This window comes from Equus asinus, chromosome 2 (genome assembly GCF_041296235.1).
Source record: "Equus asinus isolate D_3611 breed Donkey chromosome 2, EquAss-T2T_v2, whole genome shotgun sequence".
NCBI classification, from domain to species: Eukaryota; Metazoa; Chordata; class Mammalia; order Perissodactyla; family Equidae; genus Equus; species Equus asinus.
In genome coordinates this window covers 154,973,663-154,991,155 of record NC_091791.1, presented here as the reverse complement: position 1 = coordinate 154,991,155, position 17,493 = coordinate 154,973,663, and the positions used below count along the sequence as shown (strand labels likewise).

General features: G+C 35.4%; 1 protein-coding gene across 4 annotated transcripts in view; it reads left to right on the top strand.

Moving 5' to 3' along the window:
• The window catches only part of KNL1 (kinetochore scaffold 1), a 56,255-nt gene extending 39,930 nt beyond the window's left edge, over positions 1–16,325 (top strand). For all 4 annotated transcript variants that reach the window (XM_044765140.2, XM_014840743.3, XM_044765141.2 and 1 more), the window contains 13 exons: positions 973–1,088; positions 2,631–2,721; positions 3,317–3,433; positions 4,499–4,586; positions 7,746–7,823; positions 7,992–8,031; positions 8,825–8,926; positions 9,375–9,475; positions 11,734–11,802; positions 12,351–12,460; positions 12,663–12,781; positions 13,490–13,612; positions 14,687–16,325. In XM_044765140.2, the coding sequence (XP_044621075.2) occupies positions 973–1,088; positions 2,631–2,721; positions 3,317–3,433; positions 4,499–4,586; positions 7,746–7,823; positions 7,992–8,031; positions 8,825–8,926; positions 9,375–9,475; positions 11,734–11,802; positions 12,351–12,460; positions 12,663–12,781; positions 13,490–13,612; positions 14,687–14,801 (1,269 nt within the window). In that variant the 3' untranslated portion in view covers positions 14,802–16,325. The remainder of the gene's footprint in view (positions 1–972; positions 1,089–2,630; positions 2,722–3,316; positions 3,434–4,498; positions 4,587–7,745; positions 7,824–7,991; positions 8,032–8,824; positions 8,927–9,374; positions 9,476–11,733; positions 11,803–12,350; positions 12,461–12,662; positions 12,782–13,489; positions 13,613–14,686) is intronic.
• The last annotated feature ends 1,168 nt before the right edge of the window (positions 16,326–17,493 follow it).

Genomic DNA, 17,493 nt, shown 5'->3' with positions numbered 1-17,493 from the left:
CTTCACTTATAATTGCTTTTAGCATGTTTATGCACTTTCTTAGCATATCTGCTAGATATGTTAGGAATGGAGAAAAGAGATTAAAACCTCATTCAGTTACTTTTAATTTATCAACTAAAAGAGGAGTGTGAGAGGACACTAACATTTGTTAGGTTACTTTAGCAGGCCCTGGGCTTCAATACCTTTAAAAAAAACTTTTGCTACAATCTGAAGAGGCTGGTCAATACTATGCCCATTTTATAGACAAGGAGACCAAGGCTTAGAGTTGTAAAATGACTTATTCTGTGCCACACTGCCTATGAATAATGGACGGTTTGGGGGTTTTGTTTGGTTTGGTTTTTATATGTAATATGACGCAAGGAGCTGACTTGATTTTTCCAATACTGCATCAAGGACATGAGAAAGTCATTGGATTAGAGCTGTAAGACATTTTTAAAATAACCAAATTTTCACTGCCTTATTTTACAAATTTTCACTGACTTATTTTACATATGCCAGAACATTTTGAGTTCGACCTGGCATAAAGGTAAGGATCAGGACTAGAGAATGGAAAGAGAAAAGGATAAACTGGGAAACTGGCATCTTTTTTCTTTTAATGAAGGGGCTCCTGGTAAGTTTGAATTTTTATGAATTGATTTTCTTAAAATAATGCATAGCCATTTTCTTTTTTTTTTCCAGCTTTTGGAAGTATAATTGACAGATAATGCGTAGCCATTTTCAAATCACTTTCAGTCTCATGTGAGTGGAACATGTACAGTTCCCCTAAACATCTTTGGGAAATAGACTTTGATGTCAAAGACTTGAATTCAAATTCCAACTTGTAGCTTACTGGGTGTATGAATTTAATAGAGTATTCAAATATTTATTTGCAGAACTTTTTAAAATAGGCACTCTGAAACTTGAAACAGTTCTTGGACATGATTTTGTCCTCAAAATACCAGTTTTGAGACACTGACTTTTTTTTTTTTGCAGTATACTATAAACACACCACCTACTCCAGAAGATCTGATGTTAAGTCAGTATGTTTACCGACCCAAGATACAGATTTATAGAGAAGATTGTGAGGTTCTTCGCCAAAAGATTGAAGAGTATGAAAGTTTTCATTTTTGTGTGTGTTTTGTTGGATGAGTGAATAATCAGTCTGGTAAGGTTTTGATTAGAATAACACTGGCATAGGAAAAAGTTTATAGCATTAATTGACGATGTGATATGGTATGTGGGAAACTTTTGACTTTGTAGTCAGACAGATTGAAGCTCAATCCTGGCTACAAGACTAGCTATGTAACCTTATGTAAGTCATTTAACCTTCATTTCCACATCCATAAATTGGGGATAATAATACCTATTCAGCAGGGAGAAATGAGCAGTAGAAATAGTGTACTGTATATAAAAGGTCTTCTTGCCTTTCTTACCAAAAAGTGTGTCCTCAAAAAACAATAATTATTAGATTATGATATCATAAATTGATTGCAAAAGAACATCTTCAAAAGAAGATTTTTTTTCCCTTTAGAGATTTATATAGAGTGCCTAAAATCAAGATTGCCTTTGGGTTTATATTTTATCGCGTTTACCCTTGATTTGCATATATTAAAGAACGTGGTTTTACTCAGACTGTAGCTCAGTGCTTTGGCATGTGTAGGTGCTATAGACTAATTTACAAATTAGATATATCTAGATTCTCCCAGGTAAATCAGGACCTGCAACCCAAAATAATGTTTATATTGTACTTATCCAGAACTATCCAACTAAGTTTGAACCAGTCTAACAAAAAGAAAGGAAATAAAATAATCTTTTAATAACTTTGTAGTTTTAAAATTAGAAAATTAAGATGCATGCCACAACTAGAAGGACCCACAACTAAAATATACAACTATGTACTGGTGGGATTTGGGGAGAAAAAAGCAGGAAAAGAAAAAAAGAAAGAAAATTAAGATGCCATTAAATTATGGTACTGCAGATTAACAAATATATATTGAGCACCTTCTATATGCCAGGCACTGTACTAAGTACTGGGGTTCATCACTGAACAAGACAGACAAGTTTCTTGTCTTCATCTTGTTTAAAAGAGTTGGCTGTCTCAGGATTTGTCTGAGAATGTTTTATTTTGAATGAAATAGGATCTTGCATACAATGAACAGTCTGTTTAGATGTGCTCTATTGTTTGAGTTTGTACCTGTGTTCCTGTATCTTCTAACTCTAATAGACGTTTATTTCTTATCAACAAAAGACTAATAGATAACTTTGCTGCTTTTATAAATGCTGTTCTGTAAAGGTGAGAGAAGACTTTGAACTGAATTGGGAACTGTAACTTAAAATAATAACTACAACTTCACAACAGTTATACGCTGACAGGCCTTAAGGATTCTTAAGCAATATGTTTTCATGTTGGAACAAGTTGATACATTGAGACGAGAATTCTATTTGTGAGGGAAGTGTTTTTGGTTCATAACATTTTTCACATGTTCTACTAGTATTAAAATAATCAGGCTGGCCACTGTTCTTGAATGAATTCTGCTCTTTTTATGTAGAAAAGAACTAGGAAGAATTAAATTAAGTGTGCCTGTAGATCTGAATTGATTCATTCAAGCTAACTTCTGAACTCTGTGCTAATTAACTTTTCTATATTTTAGATTAAAGCTTTCTGCATCAAACCAAGATAAACTTTTGACTTGTGTAAATAAGAATCTGTGGGAAAAAATGAGACACTGCTCTGATGAGGAGGTACTTTGGTCTCATTTCTGAATGGGAATCAGTATAGATATTTTGAACAATGTTTTATTGTGAAATAAGCAACTGTTACTTACTTAGTGATGAGTTCTTTAACTTACTTCTCAGGTATAGTATGTTGTCAAGTTTTAATTATACATGAGTAATTGTTAATATATGATCTTTTCAAACCTGAAATGATCAATTTTAAATATGAACTATATTTGAAGTTTATTTAGAGTTCCCGCCTTCTTTTTTGCCTTTCTCTTAGACTTAGATGAGGAAAAGAATTACTTTAATTGATTAAATAATAAGCATTTTATATGTGCTCTACTGTGTTAAAAGAGTTTTATTAACTAAAATCTTGGCATTTCCTAATTTGTAATAAGAATAAGTGAATTAAAAGCAGGAACCAAAATTGAAATCTTTGGCTCTGTTCTGAAACTATTAAATGGAATTAAATTTCCAAGTGAAAAGTGCCCTACCTTAGGAATCAGAGTCTAGTATGGGCAAAGCTTAGCACGTAGCAGCTGACCCAGGCTTCCCAGACCATTTGCCTTTTCTAACTCATTTGTTTTCGTGCAGTGTAGCTTTTGATTTTCCCTTGCAGCTGAAGGCCTTTGGAATTTACCTAAACAAAATGAAATCACATTTTACCAAGATGACTAAAGTCTTCACTCACCAAGGAAAAGTGGCTCTGTACAGCAAGCTGGTGCAGTCAGCTCAGGTAATTTGAGACAGTTAGCATAGAAAGAAAGAGCTATTAAAATTACTTTATAGTGGTTGTGGAATATGAAGAATGTTCCTTAGGAGACAAGTGAATGAGACTTGGGCAAAAACTTAGAATTGTTCATAAGAAGTGGGGTTCAATTTGTCAAAAGTGGCAAATCCTGGCATCTTGAGTAATTCTAGAATATATTTACTAATACGGGCCTGTGCCTTATCTCAAATTTCTTATCCATTATACATATAGAAATAGAACAATATAGGATTCTGATCTTCCATTGCTAAAGACTATAATGTAGTATTATCTTCTTCATAGTCCATACTCAGCTGTGTGTGTGTGTGTGTGTATTTGTTTAAAGTAGCATTTCCCAAAATGATCATCCTTAAGAAAGGCTCTGCATAAAAAAACTTTCCATTGGCAAATCAGTCTGAGAAATGTTACATGCAATATCCCCCCTTTGGAGAATAATAGCTAGCATATTAAAGTCTAAAGTCAGAAATCATTTTTTTTAAGCCTAAAAAGAAAAAAATGCTATAATTCTGTTTGACCAGTGTTTCCCGTATTTATTTGACCATAGAACATTTTTTTAAGAACTCTTTTTTAAAGTAATGTATATTAACGACTTATATTACATGAAAATGCTGAATAAAGGAAAGTACAAAAAATGATTTTACAGTCATTAGCCACACAATGATGTTTCGGACAATGACCGACCACATTTACAATGGTGGTCCCATAAGATTAGTACCATGTAGCCTAAGTGTGTAGTAGGCTACACTGTCTAGGTTTGTGTAAGTACACTCTGGCGTTTGCACAATGATGAAATCGTGTAATGATGCATTTCTCAGAATATATCCTCCTCAATAAGCAACGCGTAACTGTATATTAACCTGTTATTTTTACTTTTTAAAAATTTTTAAGTCCAGACTTGAAGTTTTAACCTTCATTTTGAGATTTGCCTGTTCATGATTTAGACATAGCAGTTATGTCAGCAATTTGAACCATTTATGTTAGAATGTTTTGTTTGGAGGTTTAACTTGACAGTCTATAATATTGTGTGTTTAGAATGAGAGGGAGAAACTTCACATGAGGATAGATGAGATGGACAACATACTTAAGAAGATTGATAACTGTCTCACTGCGGTGGAAATAGGTAAAGTATTTTGAATACTTTTCCAAAAGAAAATTTAATTTTATCTAAATGTTTCCCTACAGCACAGATTTCTGGTATCACTTTGCTGAAGCCTTGTGTTAGTAGCTTGAGACATTAAATTAGAGAAAATTAAAGCTCCTTTACTGTGGCCATCCATAACACAATCAACAAGAGATGCCCAAGATAAGTCTCTAGACCATAATCTTGTTATTTTTTTAAATTAGATGAACTTATCTCCTTTTGAAAATTTTCTATCCTTTCAGTTTGACCTCTTGTAATCCTAACTTGTTAGTACTGTTGTCCAGAAACTGCTGTCTCAAAGATCACAAAATTCCACCTAATCAAATTTGGTAGCTCTCAGTCCTTAGCCATCTTGACCTCTTTCAGAATTTGACACCGCTGGTGATTATTTTCTTCCTGAAACTTTCATCTCCCTAAACCTCCATGATATTGCACTACCCTGACCCTATTCTTTTTGCCAGGCTATTCCTTCTAGCTCCTCTGTTGGCCTCTCTCTAACTAACCTCTTGTGTAAGCATTTAGATTTTATCATCTACTCATTTCTATATTCTCTCCCCTAATGTTTTCATCTGCTTTAACAATTCTCTTTATATGAATGATTCCCAAATTCAGTTAAATTCATCAAGCATATGTTGAGCACCTACTGCATGCCAGATACTGTGCTTAGCATCAGAAAAAAGATATATAAAACACAGATTTTGCCGTTAAGTAGCTTGTAATTATTTAGGGTGAGGGCATCATTAGCCTCTTTCTCTTGAATTCCAGAGTTAACATTTCTAGCTTCCTATGGCACCTCTCTGCTTAAATGTCCTTGAACATCTTAAACTCTGTGTGAATACAATAGAATTTATTGTCATCTCCCATTTCCAAAATAAAATCTGAAAATTTGTTCTCCCTATAATGTTTCTCATCTCTATTGATGGCATCACCATTCTTACACATTGTAAACAGCTCAAAACTTGCAGTCTTAGAGTCTCTCTTATCAAGTCCTGTCATATCTGCTTCTTCAACATCTTTTGTATTCTTTCCCATTCCCATTAAGGCTATTATTAATTCTGAAATGTGCTATTTCAAGTCTTCTAACTAATCTTTCTATACTCTTAACTTCATTCTATCTCCTTCCAGTCCAGCCTATACATTGCTGCCAGATTAATAATTATGAAGGACAGTTTTCATTATGTTACTACCCTGAAAAACTTTCTGTCTTTCCATTTATTACCAAATAAAGTCCAAATTCCTGAGCTTGACATTTAACATTCTTTACAATCCTTTTCAGATCTTCCTTTCTTACATGATTTACTATTATTCTCGTACACATCCTAAATTCCCACCAAGTCTTGTCATTTCTATGCAGTCCTGCCACTTGGTCTTTGCTAATGCATTCTCTTTCTGGTTTCTGCCAAAGGAAGTGGTCTCTGTCTCCCTTGAGCTTCTATGGCTATTTTGTTATTACTTTTTATAGTACCTATCACATCTACTTGTAATTGTAGTTACTTTTGTATAGTTTATTTTCCTAACTAAGTTGTAAGCTCCGTGGGGGCAAAGGTAAGTTTTTATTTTTCTCCATATCCTTCGAAGTTCCTAGCACTGTGCTTTGCACAGAATAAGTGCCTAGTACATGTTTTCTGCATTGAATTGATAATGAGTTTATGAGTTCCATGAATTGATAAGTATATGAGTTCCATTGTTGTAGACTGCCCCACTCCTTTATTTATTACCTTTACTTTCTACTTAACGGGAAAAAAAAGAGAAGCCGTTAGGCCAGAACTTCTAAACTCTCTGCTACCAAACAAACTAAACTTTTTAATATGTCTATATCTATCCTTGCATCGTTCTTTTCTTTTCCCTAAGACCAATCTTTCCATGTAAACTTTGAATCCCCTTCTCAGGAACTGTATATCACTGATTTTCCCTTACCTCTTGGGTATTCAACCTCTCTGCCTCCTCTACTGGATATATTCACCTCTCTCTCGTCTTTAAAAATACCAACAACCACACTTCCCTCTCCAGTACCACTGAATAGCTCCCTATTTCTTTCTTGTCCATCATTATTCCTTGAGCAAATATACTGAGTACATACTATATGCCATGTACAGTGCTCAGTGCTAAGAAAATTATGGTGATTAAAAACAAAAACTTTATGCCCTTATGGAGCTTCTAGCCTAGAAGAGAATATAAGAATTAAATAAATAATTTTAAGGTAAGTGCTGTGGAAGAGAGGTTACATGGTGCTATAAGGTCCTGAAACAGAAATCTGACCTAGTCAGGTCAGGAGAGGCTTCACTCTGAGGAAGTGACATTTAAGCCAAGATCTAAAGAATGAGTAGGAGTTAAAGTGAGAAGGGAAGGGAGAGCAGACTATTCAAAATGAATAATACACGCATAAGGCCTTCTATGGGAAAGAATATACCAATTATAAGGGTCTGAAATAGGCTAATGTGGCTAGAACAGAGCAAAAGGGAACATGGTCTGAGATAAAGCTGGAGATGTTACTAGGGACTAGGCCAAGGACAGCCTCTTGAGGAGTTTTGACTTTTTCTAAGAATAGTGAGAGCCATTTGAAGGATGTCAAGCCCTGGCTGCAGTGTAGAGATTGGGTTTGAATAGATCAAGAGTAACTGTAAGAAGTTAAGTAGTTATTGGACTAGTATGGTTTAGAAAAGACAGTACCTTATATTTAGGGAAGCTGGTGGTAAAGAAAAAAAGTAGATTCAAAAAATATTTTTGAGGTAAAAATAAGCTTGGTTTGGATGTGGGGAGAGAGGGGGGATTTTAAGGATGATTCCCAAGCCTTCAAAAACAAAATTTTAAAATGTGTGTGCATGTGTTTATATATGAGTATCTGCTCCTGCTTAGTCCATGTTGCCTGACAATAACTTTGATATATGCAAATTACACATAAACAATTTCCATCTCAAAGTGACCCCTGAGAAGCTGTTATTGGAGATCATTGCCATATGGCTCAAAGTTCACTTGTCTGCCACTAGAATCAAGTCATTGTATGAAATTATAACTATAGCTCCTCACTATATTGGCAAGGAAAAGTGGGGAAAAATGAGTGTTTGTGACCATCTATTCTTTTTATCTCTGGTTGTTTATTTTTGACTGAGTTATTCTAATGCTCGTTGTCTACTTTAGAAACTAAGAATTTGGAAGATGAAGAGAAAGACAATCCTGTGGAAGAATGGGATTCTGAAATGAGAGCTGCAGAGAAAGGTAACTGAATTAATTAAGTAGATAAATGAAAAAAAAACACTTTTGTCGCTAGTTTGTTTATTTAGGTGAGATTAAATGAGATAGAATTTTCAATATAATACATGATTTTTGTTGCAACATTTTAATGTGTTCATTTTGATAGATTTGTTTTTGTTTTTCCTTTCAAAGAACTGGAACAGCTGAAAACTGAAGAAGAAGTGCTTCAAAGGTCAGCCTTCAATTTGAGTGTTAGAAAACATGCTAAACTTCACAAGGCTAAATGACTTCTTACCTTCAGAAACTGATATAGTTGGGGACATGAGTATTGGCTAAAGCTGACTCAGGGCTTCTGCTCCACTTTGAACTCAACCCTGGAGGCCATCTTAGTCAAAAATATTTTCTAAGCATTTATTGTTTACAGGGCATTAATACAAAGCAGTATTTCTCAAGCTTGAATGATATCAGGATCCTTTTAAAGAAAATAAACCTAGCATTAAACTGTTTTTTATATTATACATAAGTACATATAAAATGAAGTATATATTTCTTCTACTTATGGATTTTATTTAAGTATAAGACTAAAAGAGGAGCCGGCCCCTTGGCCTAGTGGTTAAGTTCACGCGCTCTGCTTTGGTGACCCAGGGTTTTGCTGGTTTGGATCCTGGGTGCGGACATGGTACCACTCACCAGGCCACATTGAGGTGGCGTCCCACATGCCACAACTAGAAGCACCCACAACTAAAATATACAACTATGTATACACATAAATATACAACTGAGGGGCTTTGGGGAGAAAAAGCAAGGGGGGAAAAAAAAAGATTAGCAACAATTGTTAACTGAGGTGCCAATCTTTAAACAAACAAACAAACAAAAAACTAAGAGTGCAAAAATTTGGATGCCATTCATCTCACTGGGGAGCCTTCTAGCATGTGGCTTCTTGTCATAAACCTTTTATTTTAATGGAGTTCAAATTCTCTTAGTGATGGCCTTACCTTTCTCTGAATACCTGATTTGGTTTGCAGAAATCTCTTAGAACTGGAGGTACAGAAAGAGCAGACCCTAGCTCAAATAGACTTTGTGCAAAAACAAACAAATAGAACTGAAGAGCTACTGGATCAGTTGAGGTAAGGAAAAGCAGATGTCATTAGTTTGTGTTTTATCGTGTGCCTTCATGGTTATCTAAACCAACTAGAGCAGTTGGCATGTGTTTGTAATGTGTATCACTGATTCTAACCTACAGTACAATGCAGCCTCAACAAGAGTCAAGGTACTCAACACTAAGCTGAAAATATACAAGGTGGGAGTGCTGTGGAATTATAATTTTAAAATATTTAACACTTTATATTGCCTAGACTTGGTTTTTCTCTGATATACAACTCAAGATTGAATCAATTCTTATTTCTTTCAAAAGCATAAATTTGTACATTCACAATATTTGAATTAAAATATTGATTGTCTCCCAAGCCAGTAGAAAAACTCCAGCAGCTGCTGCTGATACTGTTTGGGTGGTATCAGAAGTTAACTCTCTTCTTTTATCCCCCAAAAATGGTTGTCTTGTTTATCTCTTTCCAGCTTGTCTGAGTGGGATGTCATTGAGTGGAGTGATGATCAAGCTGTATTCACCTTTCTTTATGACACAATAGAACTCACCATCACATTTGGAGAGCCAGTAGGTGAGTAGCAAAAGTAAGATAATTCTTCTGTAGAAAAATGTATGGCTTAAACTCACTAAAGATTCAAATCTTTGTTTTAATGCAATAATAACTATTGACATAATGAAAGCACTGCTGAAATTCTTAGAAGAGGCAATCACTTTAATTAGTGATTATAGTATTTTATTTTGTTAGATAAAAAGTAAAATGAAAATTCAGCTAGTGAATGTTGCCCTTTGTTGAATTACATTAGACTGTAGAAATTTTGCCTATCCAAACAATGGATCAACATGCTCTTCACATTATTTACTCTGAGTTCCTTTTTTCCATCTGTCTTTTGTGATAGAGGATTTACTCTAATGGCTGGTGACTCTTGACTGGTTTTTTTACTTAAATTAACCTAAAAGGTTAATTGGAAGTTCTCTGTTTATTGGTGGGCTTATCACAGTAGGTAGACATCACCATATGGTGACTAGACAGAGTCCTAGCTGTTTTGTTGGAGTTTCCTGTCAGTATGTTTAGGTCTTTTCTCTTGAAACACTTAGCTTCAGCATGGCCAACCATGATTAAACATGGCCAAATTGGAACTGAGAATCTTCACAATCTTCCAGCCCCCAAACCTGATTCTCCTTAAAAGTTCCTTTTCTCAAAGAATACCATCAACTTCCATTGGGTCCAAAATTAAAACTTAGGAATCATTCTATACTCTTTCTCCATCACTAGGCATATCTAAATCATCAATAAGACATAGATTTTAATTTCCTAATATTCAACCACTTTTCTTCATCTCTTCTGTCAGTAGTCGTCTCTAACCTAGATGACTACAGTAACATTCCAGCTGGTCTTTCTGGATCTTCTCCTTTTCCTCTCCAATTCATTCTCCTTCCTGAAACTACAGTCGTTGTTGAAAATCTGATCATGTACCTACTACTCTTAGACTAATTATCAAAAGATTTAATATAGCCTGTAAAGTCCTGCATGAATTGAATTTTTCCTGCCTCATCTTATACTGTTCTCTGCACGTTGGCCACAATGAATTTCTTTCATTTCCTTAAAAGGTCATAGCCTTTCATGCTCAGTCATATTCCATCCTACCTCAGGAACCTTCATACTGATGTTTCTTATGCCTGGAAGCTCTTTCCCCTGTCTTAGTCCGTGTAAGCTGCTATAACAAAATTACCATAAGTTGGATAGCTTATAAACAACAGAAATTTATTTCTCACAGTTCCACAGGCTGGAAATCTGAGATTAGGATGCTGACATGGTCAGGTGAGGCCCTCTTCCAGGTTGCAGACTTCTCATTGTATCTTCACATGATGGAAGGCTGAGCTAGCTCTCCAGGGTCTCTTTCATAAGAGCACTAATCCCACTTAAAATGGCTCCACCCTCATGACCTTAGCACCTTCCAAAGATCCCACTTCCTAAAACCAAGACATTGGGCATTAGGATTTCAACATATGAATTTGAGGGGGACACAAACATTCAGACCATAGCACCCCCTCTTCACTAAATAAATTTCTACTAATAATCCTTAAGAGCTCAGCTCAGCTATCACTTTCTCAGGAAAGTTTTCCGTGACTCTCCTTTTACCTACTCCCTCTGTTGCTTGCCCTCCTGTTATTTGCTCTCATTGCTTCCTGCAGTTTTCCTTAATAGCACTTATCAGAGTTTGTAGTTCTTGGTGTGTTTATTAGTGCAATTATCTGTGAGTCCTCCTGAGCTGTAAGCTTCTTGAGAGCATAGGTTGATCATGTCTGTTTGTCTCACTATTGTATCCACAATGCCTAACATATAGAAAATATTCAACAAGGTGAAAAAAATTAGAATTTGAGAGACAGGAGATAACTCTAGAGTGTGGAGGAACAAGCAACTATCCTGGCTACCTAAAACTCATTACTATAATACTAAAAGCACAAATTATTTTTATTGTATTTGTGCAAAGACAGCAGGTGTAAGAGGTCATAGCCATTTTCCTTATATGGTTCATGAAAATAATATCTTTGCACAGAAGCTAGGGGTCAAAGGTGGAGGCTTGATAAATTTACTGCAAATATACTACACCTTCAATTTCCTTCAAAGGGCTGCCAATCAGTGTAGTCCAGCCGTCTCAGGGGAGCCTTTGCCATGGACAGAGAATAATATGATTCAAGGATAAACCTTCAAATGCCTATGAAAAAACCCTGCTACCCAGAAAGAATAGGATTCTAAAGTACTGAATTTTATGTGGCTTAAAATCACATAATAAAAAGAAATACTGTCCTTATTTTGTTTGTTCCTAGTTGGTCTCTCTTTCCTGGGCAATGCTCATAGGAAGATTGTTGACCTGAATTTTCAATTTTTATTAGATGGTAAGTTCAACACATTTAAAAAACTGCTAGGTAATGTTCCAAATATTAGGTGGGTTTTAAAAGAAATGTTTTTTTCTTTTTAATTATTACTAGATCTTGAGCAATGATTAATAATAGCTATTTCCATAATATAAAAATTACCATTATGAGTACTTATTCTGTATCAGACATGTGTGTTACCTCTACACTGTGAAGTAGGTATTATTCTATGTTTTACAAATTAGGGAACTACAGCTCAAAAGAAGTGTTGTGCTTAGGATCACTCTGCTATTAAGGAGAGCTAAGATTTAAACTCAGGTTTATGTTAACATTTAATCCCATGCTCTTAACCAAGTTCTATTTTGTATGTGATAAAGGCTGAGTTTTTATAAGAATGTCTTATATTCACCATATATGTTGATTTATGGTGTTTGAAAATAAAACAGAGAAGGTATTTAGATACTAGTAATTTGAAGGTATTTCTAGTTTATATAATATTTATAGCTTTTGTATATATACTATATGAATAAGTAATACACTGCTTTTCATTTCCTTTTTTTCCTCCTCAGAGGACAAAGCTCCTCCTTCCTCCCTTTTAGTTCATAAGCTTATTTTCCAGTACATTGAGGAACAAGAATCCTGGAAAAAGAAATGTACAACACAGCATCAGGTACCCAAGGTAAATTCTGATTGAAGTATTTAAAGGAAATTTATGTTATCTGTTCCAAAAAGCAGACTTGAAATTTTACATATGTAATAGTGGATCCTGAAATCATAAATATATTAAATTATTTAACTTTGGGGCATTCTTTCTAAAAAACCCATAAACACTGAAATGTTTTCATAATTTCATCTTTTTTTTTTTTGCCTCGTTTTCCCAGATGCTTCAAGAAATCTCACTGGTAGTGAGCCACTGCAGACTCCTTGGAGAAGAGATTGAGTTTTTAAAGAGATGGGGACCAAATTATAACTTAATGAACATAGATGTAAATAATACTGAGTAAGTGTATTAGTTCCCTAGGGCTGCCATAACAAAGTACTACAAACTGGGAGGCTTAAACAACAGAAATTTATTGTCTCACAGGTCTGGAGGCTAGAAATCTGAGATCAAGGTGTCAGCAGGATTGGTTCCTTCTGAGGGCTGTGAAAGAGAATCTGTTTCATGCCTTTGTCCTAACTTGCAGTAATTTACTAGCAATCTTTGATGTTCCTTGGCTTATAAATACATAACCCCAATATCTGCGTTCATCTTCATGTGACATTCTTCCTGTGTGCATGTCTGTGTCCAAATGTCCCCTTTTCATAAGGACACCAGTCATTTTGGATTAGGGGCCCACCCTACACCTGTAGGACCTCATCTTAACTAATTAAAATCTTCAATGACTGTATTTCCAAATAAGGTCACATTCTGAGGTACTGGGGATTAGGACTTCAACATATAAATTTTGAGGGGATACACATTTCAACCCATAACAATAAGTAATTAGTCAAAAACTTGTTAAAATAATTTGTTAATGAGTTTTATGACTAACAATGAAAAAAACAACCATAATACTACTTTGTCCTAGATGTTTTTACCTTTTGTCCATTTGATAAGGACAAGAAATAATGTACACCTAAGTTGCACACGCCAGTGTAAAAAAAAATGTATTTGTGTTTCATTCTGTTTTTGTTTTGTATTTTTAATTGAGGATCTTGTCTTTTACAGATTGAGGCTTTTATTCTCCAGCTCTGCAGCATTTTCAAAGTTTGAGATAACTTTGTCTCTCTCAGCCCATTATCCATCTGTCCCGTTAACTTTTTCCATTCAAAATCACATTGGAAACATTGGGTGAGTAAAAGGCCAGCAGGGTGGGGCTCCCAACTACTTTTTTACTTTACATTATAATTTGAAAGATCCCTCAAAGTGGTCCGCAAATGGATAGACCATACTGAGAGCCAAATGTCGCTTCTCTCTGACTTCATTCTGAAGAATTTGTTCTTTTAAAGTCAGTGAACTTTGCTATCTCCAGTGGCTGCTGGAGACCATTGGTCTTTTTTTTTAAACTTGCTCCACTTTTTGTTTTTTGTGGGTTTTTTGCAAGGGAAGATTTGCCCTAAGCTAACATCTGTTGCCAATCTTCCTCCTTTTTTCTTTCTTTTTCCCCCCTAAAGCCCCAGTACATAGTTGGTTATACTTATAAGTTCTTCTGGTTCTTCTGTGTCAGCTGCCACCACAGCATGGCTACTGACAGACAAGTTGGTGTTGTTCTGTGCCCAGGAACGGGACCTGGGCCACTGAAGGAGAACACGCCGAACTTTAACTGCTAAGCCATCAGGGCTGGCTCTATTTTAGTATATGTGCTGCCGAAGTGAGCACATGGCCTGGCTCTATACTTGTTCTACTTTTTGAACACTCCTACATAAAACAGGAATCAAGAAGGGAAAAAAGTCTTGCATAAGCTTAGCCCAGATCATATGTGAATAACTTTTATGGCCTTAACAACAGAATAATCACTTAAAAATCTGTGCAGTCATAATGCTTTTCTCAATTAGTCTGTGGAACCAGAACTAAAAATATTTCATATCTAGTATATATTTTGTGACCCTTTAGACACATTGCTGACAGATTGTAAGATGGCAGAGCTTAAAATATGCTCACCTCAAATCCATCAGGAAACACCAACAGTTTAGATTTTTATAGCCAGGGAAAACAATTAGGTCAAGATACCTCACACTTACATAAGAATTGGTTCTTAGGCCTTGCTTTGGAATCTAAGTTCAAACTGGACAGTCTAATTATTTCTGGAAATCCTATTTGTGCTTCCTAGGAGACTCAGAGAAGGTACCCAAAAACATGAATTCCACTGAAATGGAGATAAGTGTAAGTTTCCAGAAAAATTAATTAACATTTTGTTCTTTCCAGCCAAAATGAAATCACTACCATTCTATCTAAAGTGCCACTGGAGGACAACTACCTAAAGAATGTAGTCAAGCAAGTTTACCGAGATCTTCTTCAGGACTGCCATTTCTCCCACTAGAACGATGGACCACAGCTGTAACAACCAAGCACAGTATACTTAATAATGACGTTATGTCAGAATCTCCACTGCTGTTTAATCTTTGTCTTTATGTCATGGAGAGAAGCCTAGTAAAATTCCTTCTGATGATGTTATAGTTAATTTGTATGGTTAGTTTTTAAATCTCTACAGTCAGGAATGATGAAAGGCCTCAAATAACCTGCTAATCAACTTGATCATCTTTCTACCAAAAGTCTAAGTAATAGAACACTTAGGGAAAGTTTCTCCTAACCAAAGTGGTGCTTTCTGCTTTAGTACAAACCTGAAGGAGTAACTTTTAAATATAAGAGAAGGTGTCACCACTGACAAAAATATTAGCCATTTCCCCATATGTAGAGCTATGATTTTTAGGTTGCCTGGCTTCTGTCTAGCAGATATTTCTAGAGTAGACACAGGTCTGTCTACAAACTACTCATCCTCTTTTTTCTCCATTCAAGAAATATTAAGAGAAAGCAATAGCACTCAACCTTTGGAGTGATCTATTCTTGAGGGCCTTGCCTCCTTTTATTATATAGTGTCTATTAGTGTTTTCTTAATAAGTATAATTTTGTAGGAAATTTAATTCATTTTAGTCCAACTCATACATGTAAATATATTAATATTGTTTTTGTATTTGTGATGTAGTAAGGAGATATATAGAAATGCACAGAGATGTATAGAGAGATACCCTTCTGCCTGGGAAGTTTCTGTCTTTCTGAAGTATGCCTTACAGCAAAATTCTCAAGCTCCTTTTCTTAAATAATTATATGCCACATTCAAAATGCCAGTTCTGTCAAGTTCCTGCAGCAGTAATGAACTTAATATGAGTATTGGTTTCTGAAGCCATACCTTTTGCATACACAAAAATGAACATATTCATTGATATTGAATGATCAGTATTATCTGTGAGATAGATAAATATGAAAAAACTTTTACCCAAACTTCATTCAAATCCTAATCATGGTAATTTTTGTTTCTTTTGTGTTTAATTCTAAACTACAATGTATTTGGATTTTTAAACTAATTCATCTTAAAATTTTGCTTTATATTTTAAGATCAGGTTAAAGTCCTCTGGGTCCCATGAATGTTATCTTCCCTCTTGATTGGCTTTTACTTCTGAGCTATTAGTCAAAAGATCACATGGTCTTTTAAACTTCAAAAATGAACACAGAAGTCATTTGCCATAAAAATAAAGATGTAAATGCTCCCTGTTTCTATGAACGCCTTGAAAAACTTTTAAAGTTATCAATATGGGCTGTTTCTGGTGAAATTTACTTTTCTTGCTAGAGTTGTTTTCTTTCTTTTCTGTAAGCCTAAAAAGTAGAAGTTTTGTTTTCTGCATTTTGGTAACCTAGAATGACCAGCTCCAAGAATGATTTGGCTTGTAAAGATGGTCTCTGCTTTCTTGGGTTTGGAGTACATAATTGTATTATTTACCTAGTTATTTGTATTTGTTCAAAGTATTGGCTGTTTTTATTAAACATTTTTGGAAGTTTTTCTTTCGCTTATTGGAAGCAGATTATTTTTTGCACTATTAAAATAAGTTTATTATATGCAATCTTTTTTAAGCAGTGTCTCTTTATGAAGTGAAGAGTGTTTTTACCATGTATCCAATAGACCTTTGAAGACATACCAAAGAAAGCTTCCTCTGGAAACACCCACCTATTTGAAAACTGAGATAAGATTAAAATATGTCAGGACCTGGATGTAAGAACCATGTACAAACCACAGTTATCCCTGTGTCTCTGAAGGACGGTGAAAGAAAACTACTTTGAAGTTCCTCAGGAAACTATTGTTTCTATGAGTTAATGGAGTGATTCTCAAAGTATAGTCCCTAGACTAGCAGCATCAGCCTCACCCCAAACCTGCTAAATCAGAAATGCTAGGAATGGGGACCCCCTACATACAATAGAATATCACTCAGCCTTAAGGAGGAAAGAAATTCTAGGGGCCGGCCCCATGGCCAAGTGGTTAAGTTGGCACGCTCTGCTTTGGTGTGCCAGGGTTTCGCTGGTTCAGATCCTGGGTGCGAGCATGGCATCACTCATTAAGCCATGCTGAAGCAAGATCCCACATGCCACAATTAGAAGGATCCACAACTAAAAATATACAACTATGTACCGGGGGGCTTTGGGGAGAAGAAGGAAAACTAAAATCTTTAAAAAAAGAAAAAAGAACTGCTGACACTTGCTACAACATAGATGAACCCTGAAGACATGCAAAGTGAGATAAGCCAGTTACAAAAAGATAAATACTGTGTGATTCCACTTATATGAGATACCTAGAGCAGTCAAATTCACAGAGACAGAAAGTAGAGGGGAGGGGAGGAGGGAAATGACTTGTTTAAAAGGCATAGAGTTTCACTTCTGCAAGATGAAAAGAAGTGCTAGAGATTGTTTGCACAGCAGTGTGGATGTCCTTAACACTGCTGAACAGTATACTTAAAAATGGTTAAGATATCAAATTTTATGTGTATTTTACCAAAACCTTTTTAAAACCCATAGGTGTTGCTATGGAATCAGACAGGACCTATAAGCCTGGCTTCATGGGTATTCAGTTCTACCAGATATGTAACAACATGCTTTGCCCCAAGGAGGACAAGGAAAATCGCACTCTACAAGTGCCAAAATTGTGATTACTAGCAGGAAGTCAATAACAGCTGCATCTAGGTCGT